Source organism: Tiliqua scincoides, chromosome 5, assembly GCF_035046505.1.
Source record: "Tiliqua scincoides isolate rTilSci1 chromosome 5, rTilSci1.hap2, whole genome shotgun sequence".
NCBI classification, from domain to species: Eukaryota; Metazoa; Chordata; class Lepidosauria; order Squamata; family Scincidae; genus Tiliqua; species Tiliqua scincoides.
This window is the reverse complement of record NC_089825.1, coordinates 19,829,815-19,846,553: the sequence shown is the minus strand read 5'-3', so window position 1 is coordinate 19,846,553 and position 16,739 is coordinate 19,829,815. Positions and strand designations below refer to the sequence as shown.

General features: G+C 43.1%; 1 protein-coding gene across 12 annotated transcripts in view; it reads left to right on the top strand.

The window, feature by feature from the left end:
* Positions 1–16,739, top strand: part of KIAA1217 (KIAA1217 ortholog) — a 252,662-nt gene that overhangs the window by 153,670 nt on the left and 82,253 nt on the right. For all 12 annotated transcript variants that reach the window (XM_066629018.1, XM_066629011.1, XM_066629019.1 and 9 more), the window contains 2 exons: positions 5,652–5,850; positions 8,314–8,407. In XM_066629018.1, the coding sequence (XP_066485115.1) occupies positions 5,652–5,850; positions 8,314–8,407 (293 nt within the window). The remainder of the gene's footprint in view (positions 1–5,651; positions 5,851–8,313; positions 8,408–16,739) is intronic.

The window sequence follows — 16,739 nt, the reverse complement described above, 5'->3', positions numbered from 1 at the left end:
TTAGTTTTTGAAATCCTCTTTTTTTTCTCTTTCTGTCGAACTCAATAGGTTTTAAAATGAAATACTCCTTATCTTTGCATAAACGTTTTTGCAGGACAAAAATCCTGCCTCTTCCAACTTAATCAGCGACCATGCTGGTGCCTCCTGGATTTTAAAAAGGTTTATGCTTCATTGAATGTGCTTGCGTGTTTTCCTGGTATGTGTACCCAGGGGAAAGTGTGAAATACACACCACCCCAAATGAGGCTGTGTAATCACATTTGTCCCTTACTCTAATCTGCTCTTCCTTTGTGTGAAAGGAGATATCTTGAGAATGCACCTGAAAAAAAAGGCAATAGACAGAGCCAAAATACTGTTTAGCATTACTTCCTCAGCAAATCTATGCCGTGCAAGCCATGCTAATCCTCAAAAACATTATTTGATAGCCTCACAGCCTCTTATATATTAGAGCCCAGGAGCTCCTGTTAAAAAAAAAAGTTATGAAATTTAATGCAACTTGTCTGTCATTGGTGGTAGGCAGTCAAAGTCACTTTTTAAGTTGCTGGTCTGGATGGGAGTGAGAGCAAACTTGGTAAAGTCAAGTAGATCTGAAGCTGTCTTTTACTAAGCTGGACCACTGATTTCCCCATTTCGGTATCACCTACTTGAACTGACAGTAGCTTTTCAGGTCTGCCAGGGAGAGGTCTCTTAAAACTCCTGCTTCTAGATCCTTTAACTGGAGATGCCAGGAATTTAGGCTTGGGCTGTTCCACATGCAATGTGTGTGCTCTACCATAGAACGGTAGTCCCTTGTCTGCATAGCAAAGCCATGATGGAAATTTTAGAAGTAGGTGGGGGAGGTACCGCCATAAGCAATATGCTATCAAAGCAGGAAAACATTTTTTTGACCTACGTTGGAGGGTGGCATCCAAGTTTGACTTGGTTGGGCACTGGCTAAAGACCCATGCCCACCCAAATACAGGGCCCAGTGCAGGGCTATGCCTCAGAGCCTCCAGCAATCTGTTCTTGATCATGTTTTTAGAATGTGGTCAAGGGAGGTAGGGGGGACAGTGCTTCATTTTCAAAAGCCAAAATGCTGGAGCTCAGTTTTATAGGAGCCCTGCTACCTGTCCTGGGAAGACCCAGCCTTTTCATAAAGTGGCCTGAAAGAGCTGTGGTAAGCTTTGAGTTAGCGAACTCACAGGCTCTGACCTACCTATTGCTGGAGTGGTTTTGGTTGGTGCGCCAGTCCTATGCAGATTGGGCCAGCTACAGCCCTGCTGGATGAGGAAGGCCACGGCTGTCTCCTTGCTCTCCCCATCACTTATGAAAGCAGCCAAGTGACGCGGGAGAGGGAGAGGCAGAGAGCCCATCCCCTTACCTCTTCTTCCAGTGATGCCTCCATCTTCGAGTGTGTCCTGTCTCAAATTGGGAATGGGGTTTAGAGGCAGCAGCATCCACCAAATCCTAATCCCTTATCAGCCTCAATCTCCCAACCCAGATCTTCATGGATTGGGCCAGTGATAATCACTTGTCCAAGTAGACCCAGTGGTCCAGCACGGGTTTGCCCTGGGGCAAGGGAACAAATGCTTCTTTACCCCAAGGAGGCCTCCGAAGACCAAATCTCCCCTTGGGATACATGGTGGCTCCACTGTCAGGTGGAGGTGTCATGGTGTCTCCACTGCATTGCTATGCGGGGCGTTATCTGAGATTGGTCTGTAAGTATTTATGACGGTGGGACACGGTTTTGCTTTCGTAAATGGCCACACAGTGGCGTGCTATGTGTACCATCAGTAGGCATTTTGGAACTGCTGCTCAAATGGTGGCAGTGTGGATGGTCTGCTGTCACTACTGGCTACCTGAAGCAGCACAGGTAAGCTGGCACAGGGGGCAGGTGGGAGGAACAGCAGAGTGTGTGGGCGGGAGGGGCATGTGCAAGTATCGCATCCCTATTCCCTCTCATTTTCCCTTTGCCATACTCTCCTTGTTTCTGCTCCATCAAAATGGGCGATGCAATCTGAATAGATCCATTCAGGCGGTAGAGGCTTGCCCCAGGGTAAGGAATGAAAGTTTCTTTACCATATGGAGACCACTTTGACTGTTCAGTTGGCATTGGCAGTGGAATGGGTTTAGTTAGGATGGGGCTGTTAATTTGATAACACAGACCTTCAAATTTGAGGGTCAGAAAAGTTTTTCCCAAACTTTATGGTGGTTTGATATGAATTTGGGGTGCCGATTCCAAAAATGGCATCCGTTTTTGCCCTATCACGTCTAGTTTTGGAGATATATTATAGCCTCTTTAGTGAATGGTTCAAGCAGCTTCCTCATGAGGAAGCCATGGTGTAGACTTTCTCAGGAGGAAGCTGCTTGAACCATTCACTAAAGAGGCTATACTATATCCCCAAAACTAGACGTGATAGGGCAAAACGGATGCCATTTTTTGAATCAGCACCCCAAATATACCCAGGAATTGGTGTAATGTTTCAGGAAGCAAAATGTGTGTTGGCCTGTGTAATCGAAGCAAGCAAAAGCTGGAACAGAACTGTACCTGGTTGTATCCAACAGAAGCAAATTCTGGTGCAGTACAAATCTGGGGCTAGCTATTTTCTTTCTTTTTCTTTTTCATGTAACCGATCTTGCAACAGAAAATGACTTGAAGATGGATATATTGCAGATCTCTCTTTTTTAAATGTAAGACATACATATAATTAGGTGAGAGCAACTAATGGAAGGCCATGCTTAAGGCCCCAGGCTAGAATACCACAAAGATCATAAAGGAGAGTTCAGGATAAGCTCTGATGGCATGTGTAGTTAAACCAGGAAAGCTTATGCGGGGGTGGCGATTATAATAATGATGACTGTAGTCTGAGGAATTTATTTTGCCCCATAACTGTTAATTGTTATAAAGTATTGTGTTTTGCTTAAGAATTTACTGTCTGATGGACCCTTATCTCTGGGCATCCAAATATTTGTCTGCAGAATGCTGTCTTATTCTGCTCTTTCTGGGGCTCTTAGAACAATTCTCCCTTATAAAATGCAATTGAACTCCTTACAGTGGTATGTTGTGTTCACATGCCCTTTTCAGCTTCACTAGTGTGTGAAGTGGGAGGGACACTAAGGGCCTAGTCCTATCCAATTTTCCAGTGCCAGCGCAGCTATGCCAATGGGGCTTGCACTGCAACCTGTTTTGGGGAGGCAGAGGCTTCTTCAAGGTATAGGAACATTTGTTCCCTTACCTTGGGGCTGTATTGCTGCTGCACTGGTGCTCCAAAGCTGAATAGGCTTGGGCCCTAATGCAATGGGGTGATGCACATCTTTTTTTTTCCCAGGTACAGGTTCCTGGGGAAATGCAGGATGGATATGTGGATTGACTGGCGTAACATGAGTCCTGTAACATGTACTTCGGATCCAAGTTGTTTGACTTACAAACAGCCCTTCTGGATCAGGCCAAAGGCCCATCTAGTCCAGCTTCCTGTATCTCACAGGGGCCCACCAGATGCCTCAGGGAGCACACATGAAAACAAGATACCTGAATTCTGTTGCAACTTCCTTGCACCAGGCATCCTGAGGTAGCTTACTTCTAAAACAAGGAGGTTGCACATACCCATCATGGCTTGTAACTTGTGAGGGACTATTTTTTCTAGAAATCTCTCCAATCCCCTCTTAAAAGCATCTAGGCCAAATCACCACATGGTGAGGCAAGGAGCTCCACAGATTAAATGCAAGCTGGATAAAGAAATATTTTCTTTTGTCTGTTTTAACTCTCCTGACACTCAATTTTAGTGGATGTTCTGTGGTTCTGGTATTATGTCCCTTGATTCCAGTGTTTCCCTTCCTCAGCATGAACTTGCCCAGATTCTCCTGGGCATGGTTGCCCAAGCACTAAGCTCTACTGTTTTTTGTTTTTTTAATTTCTTTGCTAGCAGACACATAGCAGATGGGAATAACAGGGCCTTTCTAGTGGTGACTTCTGTAATTTGAAAAGCCTCCAACAAGGTCCTTCTAACCCCATCACTACTCATCTTTGTGCGGACAGCAAAGACTTTTATTTCAGTTAGTTGTGTTTTAGCCAGACTTTGGGTACTTTTAGCTATTGTTTTATGTGATTTTTATTGATGTCGTTGTTGTATATTTATTGGCCTATTTCTTTGCTAGCCTACTTGATTATACTTAGAAATAAATAAAAAAATATCCTTGCGCCATCACATCTGTACATAGACAATAAACATATATATATCCAGTGGAGGTGGAAACTCATTCACTTAAGTGGATAGAAATCTGGGCATCCCATTGCCACTAGTACTTTAAATTCCATCTGACTTTGCCTGCCTTACTTTCTGCCTTGCCTGTGGTAAGCTGAGTGGGTACAGCAGGTTTTATTTCAGGGAGTAGGATTCCTCCTACCCTGGTGTGTCCTCATCTCCCTTCCTTCCTGATTTCCTCCCAAACAAAACACAAAGCAATTGAGAGACCAAACCAAGAGGAGTCATCTACTCATTTTCATGTGCTTTATTTGTCTCTCTGAGTTGTTTGAAGAAGCTTAAAGGGGAAGCTTGAAAGATGGAGAATTTGCATTCTTGCAAAGTAGAGATTGCATCTAAGTTTTGTATGGAGTGGTCTCAGGAAAGCTTAAAAGTCATGTGGGGTTTTCTGTTGTTTCAGTAATACCAATATCGTTTTATTGTTTGTTTATTTTGCTTTTTGTGGTGGTGGGAATAACCAGAATAACCAACTCTCAAGAAACATACCTAGAAAAGTATATTCAGGGTTTAGATCGGTGTTCTTCAGCCTTGGGGTCATGACCCCAATGAGGTTGCGAAGCCTCAGTTGTGGGGTTGCGGCAACTTGTGGGAGCAAAAACAGTTGAAGATCACTGGACATGAGCACTACCAGGTAAAGGGGGGTGCATTTAGTGTGCCCTTTCATGTACCAGGAGACAGTGTCCAAGTCCTGCTCAGGTTCTCAGCAACTGGGCCAACATAGCTTTCACTAGTGCCAGGCTTCATGGTAACTTTTTCTGCTCTCTCTAATAAGAATATTTGGTTACAGGAAGCAGTGTTGGGAGGGTGGGATGGGGAGTGGGTGGCAATGGGGACAGGAGTGGGTAGCTTGGGTCCCAGGAAGGGGGAGCAAGATCTGTGGTGGGTCCCCAGTCTCTTCCGTCCGTCCGTCTGTGATGGCAAGAAAAAGGTTGAAGACCACTGGTCCAGATCAAAGCTACCTAGACATGCAAATATGTAACAAAAAAGAAACCCAATACTAGTCACATAGCATGGTGGGCAGAGGATACTTTATTGAGCCAACTAGTTCAAACATTCTACAAGTTCTAAAACCCTACACATTATTTGCCAGGCATCAGTGTTTGCTGTGGATATTGAGTCAAAGAGAAAGTAGCTTTTCTTTGTGCAACTGAAATTGCCACATTAGGACCAAAAAAAAAAAAAATCTTCCTTATAGCCTCTGTGTATCTTTGAAACATATAATCGATAGCCATAAGGAATTCTACACCTTTTCCAATACTGAATTAAAAAGGTAAAGATATATAAAAATGAGTAGTGCTTGACTGAACTACTTTTGTGTGTAGGCAAGCCTCTCACCATGGTCTATTTTCTTGATCTTGTAGCTGTTGTATCAATCATTTTAATCAAATGTGTGTTTTTATTTCACTCGCAGGTGTGCTGTATCTTCAATATGGAGATGAAACCAAACAGCTCAAGATGCCCAATGAAATCACAAGCACAGACACGATCCGTGCCCTCTTTGTAAGTGCCTTCCCCCAGCAGCTGACAATGAAAATGCTGGAGTCCCCCAGTGTGGCGATATACATCAAGGATGAGAGCAGAAATATCTATTATGAGCTGAGTGATGTGAGGTAGGTAACGATATGGGGCTCTGGTTGAGTTTCTTGGAGTACTAGTAGACTAAAATATAAAAGAAGGAAACAAATAAGAGATACCCTGCCCAGTTACATTAATGCCAATGCAACAGGAAGTGCCTCATGCTTTGTATCCTCTGCACTTCCATGTTAAATTACCACCTTTGTGTATGCCTTGCCCAAGAGATGTGTACTCTCCAGGTGTGGAAAATAGCATTAACACCTCTTGCACATGGAAAATAACTTTAGCACCTCCTGGGCAGAGTTTATAAAGTGGTTGTTTGAAATGATATAGAGATACTGAAGCAGCTTGAGATGCTTCCTGCTTCCTCAGCGTCAGTGTTTTGTCCAAAGAATCCCTAAGTCTCCAAACATGCAATTAGTTAGAATGGAGGACTGGAGAAGTACAGAGTTCAAATCTCTCTGGGTGAATTTCGGCCAGTTCCTCAGCCTCGGATAGTCTTTCCCAACCTTATGTGGACATGCCAGAGATTAAACTTGGGGCCTTCTTTGTTCAAAGTGTCTGCATCACCACTGAGCTATGTTCCAGGGGTAGCAGGGCAAGCATCCCAAAGTAAAAGAGCTGCTTCAAAAGTTAGGCTAGTGAGTGTTTTGGCCATTGCAACCAGGCTTTTGCAGCTCTTTTTCCCAGGATATCTGCCTGGACCCCTCATTCCTTGCTCTCTGGCATTGTTTTGAAATTCATTGTTTCCAAGGGCTTTTGATGATAGAGGGTTCATTTCTGTTTGCAGTGTTTTCATTTTTCTTTTTATTTCTGCTGGTTGGATTAAGTTTTTTTTTTTTTCTGGAGATGAGTTACATTTTTGTGCTTGTTTAATTGTCTGTCGTTGCTTTTACGCTCACACTTGTTCCTGTTAGCCACTTTAGATTTTTTTTTTGTAGTACAAAAGTGGGAAATAAGTATTCCTGCATATATGCATCCCCTGCAAGTAGAAAACTGCTCCCCCATAGAGCAGGGAGAGCTACCATATTAGAACCTTTATCCCTAATGGACTAGCTTTCTACTTGCAGGGAGTGTTTTTACATGGGGATTACTAAAACAACTCTTACCACCTTGTTCTGCTGCATGATCTGTGGCACTGCAGCACAAAGTGCTAGTAGCTTGAATGTGTGAACTCTTTTTTTTGAGACCGAGTTGCAGCAAGATTCACTTGCCCATAGGAAACATATTTTTGAGTGGTTTTCACTCAGTGCTAACTCTCATTAACACCAAACACCTAATTAACCTTGTGTCTCTTAACAACTGGGGCTCATCTATCTCTTCTGCAGCTTTTTGGGACAGGCTGCTTGAAGTCAATAGCAGCAAAGCAAGTTCTAACTCGTTACAGATTCAAGGCAATTACCAACTGCCATGTGACTCCAAAAGAAACAAGACCTGTCCAAAAATCCTTTGCCATGTGTTTAAAAAAAAAACAAAACGATAATCCCAGTGATTAAGATCAGCCCACTGAACTTGTAGCTGCACCTGGAGCAAAGGAATTCAGTCTTATGTGCAAATTCTTCAGAGATCACTGGTGTTAAATGAAAGGAATTGTAGGTTTAAGAGGACATCAGGTGTTTAGATTGTAGTCTTTGTCATTGTTTATTGCTGTAGGAGAAAACAACTGGACTTGCCTCAGATCTGTAATCTATACACTATTGGTAAGGTAGGTTTTGAGAAGGAAAACTGATTTTTTTAATTGTGGCATCAGTGCATCAACTTTGTTAAAAATAGGCTCATTTGAAAACGACTGTGCATTTTACATTGTTGTCATTTTGAGTCAAAATTAACAAAACTGGTCATGTTAACTTTGTGTGCATTAAAGTGATTTACAGCCCAGTTTTATGTGTGTTTGTTCAGAAGTCTCACTGAATTCACTGCGGCTAAATTCCATGCAAGCGGGCATCGGACTAGAGACTCTCCAAAAGGAGACTTGATAATTTTTTGTACTTCTGAGTCATCCTAGTTTTATCCTAGATCTAAATGTGTTTTTCTTTTTAAATCCTAGATTAGAATTTTTTTTTCCCTTAAAGAACATTTTAAAAATATTTTGTTGAGGTTTTGTTTTGATGTTGGTTACAATGAGGAAAAAAACAGTGCACTTTCTAAATATGAGGGATAAGGAATTTAAATAACAAATTAAGTGGAAATAATATGCATATGAAAAGTGCTTTGCTTGCAACCCACTTTTGTTCTACACCCTGAATCTGTAATGGATGTATAATGAAACTGAAAATGTATTTTCATGGTGTTAAGTTGCCCAAAAGAATTCTTATGCCTCCCAGGGCATAAGGAAGAGTTAGTATTTTTCTGAGGCTGCAGGCTTTTCACTAAATGTCTGGTGCCGTGTTGCTACCTGAATCATTTGGTTAGGTGACGGACATGGGCTAAAATGCAGTTCTTTTGTTTTATAAAGTTATTTTGTCTGATCTTATTACTGATTTTTTTTTTAATTCTAGGAACATTCAAGACAGATCTTTCCTTAAAGTTTACAACAAAGATCCTGTACATGCTTTTAATCACATGCCCAGAGCCGTGAATGGAGATGTAAGAGTAAGTGGTAGAGTTTCACTTATTTTCATTCTTATTCGTCTCTTTTCTGCAACAGAAACCTTATGTGATCCCCCCCCCCCCAAATAGATATTAGGAACTGCAGTTGGGGAAAGAACAGATTGAGAAAGAACAACTTGCTTAAGGACCCAATCCTATCCAGCTTTCAAGTGCTGATACAGCCATGCCAGCAGGGCTTGGTGAGGGAGAGACAGTCATGCAGGCCTCCTCAAGGTAAGGGAGTGCTTGTTCCCTTACCTTGGGTTGCATTGTGGGTACATCAGCACTGACAAGTTGGCTGCCTAGTGAGTTCATGACAGAGACTGAGCCCCCACTTCGAAACATTCCCATATTTTGCCACCTGTGACACAGCAGTGAAAATGGGAGGGGGGCAAGGGCTGTTCGGATCAGCACTGTCCCAAACATCTCTTTTCAACAACACAAAGGTTAGTTACCCCTTCTGAAGAACATAAGAACATAAGAACAGCCCCACTGGATCAGGCCATAGGCCCATCTAGTCCAGCTTCCTGTATCTCACAGCGGCCCACCAAATGCCCCAGGGAGCACACCAGATAACAAGAGACCTCATCCTGGTGCCCTCCCATGCATCTGGCATTCTGACATAACCCATTTCTAAAATCAGGAGGTTGCGCATACACATCATGGCTTGTACCCCGTAATGGATTTTTCCTCCAGAAACTTGTCCAATCCCCTTTTAAAGGCGTCTAGGGTAGACGCCAGCACCACATCCTGTGGCAAGGAGTTCCACAGACCGACCACACGCTGAGTAAAGAAATATTTTCTTTTGTCTGTCCTAACCCGCCCAACACTCAATTTTAGTGTATGTCCCCTGGTTCTGGTATTATGTGAGAGTGTAAAGAGCATCTCCTTATCCACTCTGTCCATCCCCTGCATAATTATGTATGTCTCAATCATGTCCCCCCTCAGGCGTCTCTTTTCTAGGCTGAAGAGGACCAAACGCCGTAGCCTTTCCTCATAAGGAAGGTGCCCCAGCCCCATAATCATCTTAGTCGCTCTCTTTTGCACCTTTTCCATTTCCACTATGTCTTTTTTGAGATGCGGCGACCAGAACTGGACACAATACTCCAGGTGTGACCTTACCATAGATTTGTACAACGGCATTATAATACTAGCCGTTTTGTTCTCAATACCCTTCCTAATGATCCCAAGCATAGAATTGGCCTTCTTCACTGCCGCCACACATTGGGTCGACACTTTCATCGACCTGTTCACCACCACCCCAAGATCTCTCTCCTGATCTGTCACAGACAGCTCAGAACCCATCAGCCTATATCTAAAGTTTTGATTTTTTGCCCCAATGTGCATGACTTTACACTTATTGACATTGAAGCGCATCTGCCATTTTGCTGCCCATTCTGCCAGTGTGCTTCCCATGTGTGATGTAAATGCTAGCACCTTTTTATTTTTGCTTTGCTCCAGAAAGTCACCTTGTGTACTGACTTCCTATATCAAAGAAGACACTTTCATCATTATTTGGAGACTAAAGGGTACACATTTATTTTGATGCAAGGGTTACTCTGTGTGGAACATGGGCAGTAGACCTTGACTGGTCTGCATAGCAGATCAGCCACAGGAAAAATAACTTAAATTTTTTTTTTAATCTCTGGCCCCATATCCAGCCTGTAGCCATTTGAACATATTTCATGATGTGTATGGGAATGTCTATCCTCACTACAAGGAGTGAGCTGTTCATATTGCTTCTTGGGCCTCCGACCCAGAAGTCTGAAAGTGAGCTGACACAACTGACTGTGTTTGTGCTCATTTCATGTACAGAGCAATTTTCAGCACTAAAATGAATTAGAACCAAACCTGTGCAGATGGGAGAGAGCTCCATATGCACACTGGAGACCCACAATAAATCACTGGATTGGGAAGTTTGGGTCTGCTGGACCTGGGATGCTAAAATACTTTCACACATGTGCGTAAAACACTCTCCACCAATCACCTCTAGTTTGCTTTTCTTTTTTGTCAGTTTCATTGAATGTTGTACAAAGGGTTTATTGGAGCGTCCTAAACTGCTGTCAGTTTAGACCAGGGGTGTCCGAACATTTTGGCAGGAGGGCCACATCATCTCTCTGACACTGTGTCAGGGGCGGGGGGGGGGAGGAAAGAATTAATTTACATCTAAAAGTTGAATAAATTTTCATAAATGAATATATTAGAGATGGAACATATAAGTGAATGAAGGTCTTGCAATAGCTCAAGGTCTTGCTGGCCTTTCCTTTGGTGCTGCTGCTGCATCGCAGACATGACTCAGCAAGCAGTGGAGAGAGCCCTCATCCCACAGCTCAAGTGAGAAGGCAAGGAGTCACCCTCACACTGAAAGCAGCTGCATTGGGCCAGCATGGGCTCCAGCAAGTCTCCAGAGGGCCAGAGACTCATTGACGACTTGTGGCTCCCTGTGGGCCGGATTGGGAGACCCCGAGGGCCGCAAGTGGCCCCTGGGCCGGGGTTTGGGCACCCCTGGTTTAGACAAGCAAAATGCACCCTCTGGGCAGGTGGTTCCCAAACTCCTACAGAAGAATTGGGAACCACTTAAGTGGTTAGTGGGCTAATGGCAGCGACATGATCCCCAGGATTGTGCCACTGCCAGGGTCAGAAGGGTTTTTTAACTTAAACTTAACTTTTAACTTTAACTTAAAGTCAGCACTAGCCTCCAGGGGGTGCGGGGAGCCCCAAGGACACCTCTGCTGGGCTCCCCAAGCCTTTGATTGAGTAGAAATAACAATCAGAAACCACTTTAGTTTTTGATTGCAAGTGGTTTCTGGTCATTATTTTTGCTCAAGTGGGACTTGGGGCACCCTGTGGAGGCATCCATGGGACTCCCCACACCCCTGGAGGGTGGTGCTGACTTCTGTAAGTAACGCCTCCTACTGACCCAGTAGCAGTGCGATCCTGGTGACGGACCCACTGCCATTGCCCTGCTTCCCCCCTTAAGGGGCCAGAGAAGAGTGCTTCCCTGTCTGGCGGGTTGTGTCCCACCAGTTTGGGAACCACTGTTCTGGACCAGACTGCTAGATCAAAATAGGTCCTTGTGCCAAACCTCATCAACCATTAATTAAGATCAACCATTAATTAAGATAAGGAAGACAAGCTCTGCAAAAGATCAGCTGCAGAACAGTTAAAATTAGAACTTACAGCAAAGTTGAATACATTTTTTAAAGAAGTTCAATTAGTGCTGACTACTGGAAACTTAACATGTGGAATGTGTTTGCGTTTTATGCTCATTGAATCTAAACGGATGCTGTGGTGAACTGAAGGGTGAAGTGGGAAGATACCGGGCATGGTGCTGTGAACCTGATCTTCCTCCACACCCTTGGATCAGTTTTAAAGCACACAACCATGCAAATTCACAATACACCATGAGGATGAAATTAGGTGATGCACATTTGTGCGCTCGCTCTCTCTCTCTCTCTCTCTCTCTCTCTCTCTCTCTCTCTCTCTCTCTCTCTGGTTGAAAGATTTGGGCAAAGAGAGGAAGAACCCAGAAAACAGCCAAATTCTATTCTTCAGACCATAAAGAAAGATTAAAACAAATAAGCCAGTTTCTAACTCAGTTTTCCAAACTTGCAAGTTTATTTGTGTTCAAGTCAAATCTGCTTGTAGCCCCCTCCTGAATTGGAAAGATAATAAACTCCATGAATTAACTCAGGCATTGCTAGACGTCACTGATCTACTCGTATATCAAGATAACAGCAAGATTAGACTGTTGCAAGATGCCCTAGGGGGGGCCTGCCCTTGAAGACGGTGCAGAAACTGCAATCAGGCTCATGCGATTGCCAATTCAACTCTATTGGGCCACTACTCTGGCGGTTATGCTCCTGCCAGTTCATTTCCAGGCCCAATTTAAGGTGCTGCTTTTGAACATTAAAGCCCTACACAGCTTGTGGCTATGGCAGTTGAGAGACTGCCTTCTTCTGTATAATCCAGCTCATCCCATCCAATCATTAGACAGGGCCCTCTATCAAGTGCCATCACTTATGGAGGCAGGAGGGGCGGCATCAAGAAACAGGGCCTGCTCAGTAGTGGCACCAACTTTATGAAACTGCCTTCCTCTTAGTTTACAAACTACTTCCTCCTTCGAAGCTTTCTGTTGGGGTCTAAAGATATTTCTCTTCAGAATAGTCTTCTGCTCTTATGGTTGCTCTAATACTGGACGTACTGGGTGTTTTTATTGGGATATTTTTTATTGCTGATTGGATTTTATGGGCCTTTATTTTTATAGTGGGGGAGGGTGGGGAGAGGGTAGGGGATGGCATGGCGGGGGAGGGAGCAGGGCCGGAGGAGAGTAGGACAGTGGAGCTCGGCTTCACTGGATCCTGAGCCCTGTGTCGGGCCTCATGGCCCGGCACGAGAGTCTCTGATTCTGCGCTGGCTCCAGAGACGTCGCAGAATTGAGTAACCCCATTGTGGGGCTACTTCTCTTACTCAGGGGAAGGGGACGAAAGAGCACCCGGTTGCGCTCAGGATAGCACGGTAGCCATTTTGGCACAGTGGCAGCTCCGGGTAACTCAGGAGTGGGCTTAGGGCAGCATTGGGACACCCAAATCTGACTCTCATTCAGGGGAAGCATGTCTGTTCACTACACATGTCAACATTAAAAATAGCCAGCCCACTTTTTGTTGGCACTGGCTCGTGAATGAATCAAAGGGACGCATCTAAACTGTGCCACTTGAGCTTTCAAGTGTTTACGTGTTTGGAAGATAGTGCTTCATCTTTACTAATACTACATATAATTTAATTTAGTATCATTAGCAACAACCTTGCTCAGACTTTTATAATAGGGCAGTTGTAAAATATTCATCTGCTAAAGTAAACCACTTTTCCTGAATCATCTGCCAATCCATTGAGAATCCCTCCTTGAGTACTAAGAAAAGACCTGGGAACCGTTGGTTAATTATAGCAGGGGATCTATTTAGGGCCATGCACATCACCACTGCATTCCTAAAGTAACAATTAATTGCTATTGATGCAAAATATTCCTTTAAATCTGCATCAAGCTCTTGCTGTTGATTAGAAACCTCATAAGTGCCTTTTGTTCAATGGAAATATTTCCCAAGAAACTCGCTCTTATAGTAATGCAGCATTCCTTCTTTCTGTGGATTCAATGCATGAGGTATAACCAGTCAAAGTAAGTATTCAGCTGCTGGCAAGTGGGCTGCTTGGTTTTTTAACAGACAATATAGGACTTTGATGTGGATGTCTCAAGCTGTGAAAAACACCTGCAAAAATATGGACTTCTAATTTTACATCAGCGAGGTGTTGCTTTTCGTGAAACGTCTTCTCTGTACTTGTGCTTGGCTCTCTGGTGACTCGGTGGAAGTATGTCACACTGCAGGTGGCATGTTAAAATGTGCACCTCTGCCAAGAAAATTCATTTCCTGATCTACCGCCAACTCCCTCCAAGCTGAGATGTTATTAGCTTTCACAAGCTAAGCAGAGTTAAACTTGGGCAGCCATTGGGGAGATGGCTGGAATGTCCTTCTCATTCAAGGAGCGGTTCTTCCGGGTAAGTGATTTTTTAGGATTCGTAACTGGGCAGGACAAAGTACCTGTGGAGGGGGCACTCTTTTACCTGCTTGGGTGCTGCTTATAGCTCCTTGGAAACAAAGAGGGGGACAGGAAAAGGGAGTGCAAAGCTACGTAGCGAAAACATTAGCAGAACAAGGACAAGATGGATGGAATCCCTTTCACTTACTTGCTTTGCTTTGGTTGTACGAGTAATTGAATAGACTGAAGTTTTTGTTTTTGTATTAAATGAAGTTACAGCAAAGTCAAGGTGGAGTGAAAAAGTTTTTCATGCAGCTCCAGTATCTAATGACTGGCAAACTCTGCATCAGAAAGTCCGAGGATCTTAATGGCTTTCCAGTTTTAACACGTAATCTTTTTGCTGCAATTGATAAGATGCTGTGAATAAAGATTAGGGATTTTTTTTTTTAAGTAACCACAATATATGATTGAAAACCATAAACTTGATCACATGAAGCAACCCAATGGGTTGCTCTGTACCATTCTGTCTAGCTTCCTTTTCCCTTTGAGCTACAGGCTAGGCTTCTTCTTTAAAACTCCTCTGACCTAAAGGATTGTATGGAGGTTCAGCGATGAAAATTATCTGCCTTTCAGGAGTCTGGCTTTAACTACTTAGGAGAAGTGAAACTTGTAATAAGGAAAAATTGGGTGCCTTGAGGTGCCAAGTATCGATCAGAAAGATAAATACTCTTTAGAAGCCAGGAATGTCAAATATAGGATCTAAGTCTTTCCATATATGTTGCCCTCCTTCACCTTTCTGCTTTTCATCTTCCTGTTTTCCAGTTCAATCTCTTTTCATACTATCCAGTTGGGTTGCTCTTATTAGCTCTTATTATTATAGTAGCTCTTATTATTCCTTCTACCTGGCCATTTCGGTATAAGTAAGCAATCTCTAAGTTTATAATTATTTTGGCAATAAATAAGTAGGCAATCCCAAGTAGACAAATTTTCTAGTGGAAAATTTCATCAGGTTTTTTTTTTTTTTAAAGGGGGTGTGTTTAAAACCATTGTGCCTGATGGTAAGATATAATTTGTTCCATAGCCATATAGAGCTTCTCCACTGGAACTGGGATTGCAGTTCCAATTCATTTATGGAAAAGCTATTAGCCTGTCACATTTATGACTTCTTTGCATTGTGCTATTAACGAATTAATCTACGTATTAATCATCTCCTTCCGTTTAGATGTTCATGGCAGCACACAGGTTTTTCTGCCTGTGATGTATTCACAACAATCTGGTAGGTAGCTTAAGCTGAAAGAGGAATGTCTTGGTCAACTTGCAAGCTGCAAGTGGAAATTTGAGGCAAGGTCTCTGTACCACTGGTCCAACACACTAGCTACTGCACTGCACTTCTTCCTTTTGTTTCTTTTATAGCCTACCTTCTTTGCATTTTCACTCTGTCCTGCTCTTATGTGGCACGCAGTTGCTTTTGGAAACAATGAGATGATGATAATGGAATACCATTGTCAAAATCATAGGAAATCATCACACTGTCATAATTTACAGGGAAATGTTGCCGCTCAGTAACTTTTCTGTATTATTTTCCCGTGGTTAAGCTTTCTTGTGAAGGTTGCCCCCCAGTGGTCGGATTTATGGCTAATCCCATATTGAAGCAGGTTTTTTAAAAAAAGTAACCACAATATGTGATTCACTGAAAAACATAAAGCTGATCACATGAGGCTGTCTGTTCAAGAAAGTTGGATCACAGTAAGGTGCTGGTGGGGCTGGGGAACAGTACATAGTTGTCACTTTCCTGATGCAAATGAGAGGACCAGTCTGATGCACTAGGAGTTAATAGTTTGATTTAGAAGAGCAGATTTTAAAATCCTCCCTGAGAGGGACATAATTTTTTTTAAAAACCATTCTAAGGGCTAAAATTGCTATTCTTTTTTCTGAGTTTGATTATTCTGATGACAGGTGTGTGTGTGTGTGTGTGTGTGTGTGTGTGAAAGAGAGAGAGAGAGAGAGATTTTAAAAGGAAGGTAAATATTGCAAGGAAGATTTATTGCTTGAACATGCTGGTTCTTTTGGATAGTTTTAATGAGAAACTCCTATGTGATTTTGAGGGTGTGGTGGGGCAGGTTTTTAATTATTTTGGCAATAAATATTACCTGCATTTTTTTATTTTTTGCTTTGGCTTTGTCCTGTTTGTCCAGTTGTGTACCCACTGCCTCCCGAAGGTCATGGCAAGCAAGACTGTATTGACTGCATATATCATGCAGATGGTTGTTTCTCCCTCTGTGTGCAAAGTGTAGCATCCAGGAGGCCCAGGTCCTTGGTTTAATAAATTTATACCATGCAACTCCAAAGACCGTTTGAATAGACGTAAAAACCATACGTAATATAATAAAAACCTCACACAAGTAATAAGCGAAAGTGAAAATACAAAGCTAGCAGCAACAAAAGACACACTGGACCATGTGTTAAGATCCTTGCACTCATGGTACGTAAACATCCTGGGCCTTTCCTTAGCTTCTCCTGTTTTTCTAGTAGGACATCCTAACTGAATGGAGCTCAAACCAAATGGGTTACTTTCAGTGTGCAAACAAATGCATATCCCAAGTGCATCTGTGACCTCCAGAATTTAATCCAAGCTGGAGGACAACTTGGTTTTTCTTGCCCTGTTCTCTGGGTGAGGACAAACTGTGCTGAGCAGAGGCTGTCCCATTATCTCCATGTGATACACCTTTACCAGAGGCCCTCCTCACCCACTGAGGTTATGACTTCTCAAGCATAGCACCACAGGTACAGAATGCCCCTCCCC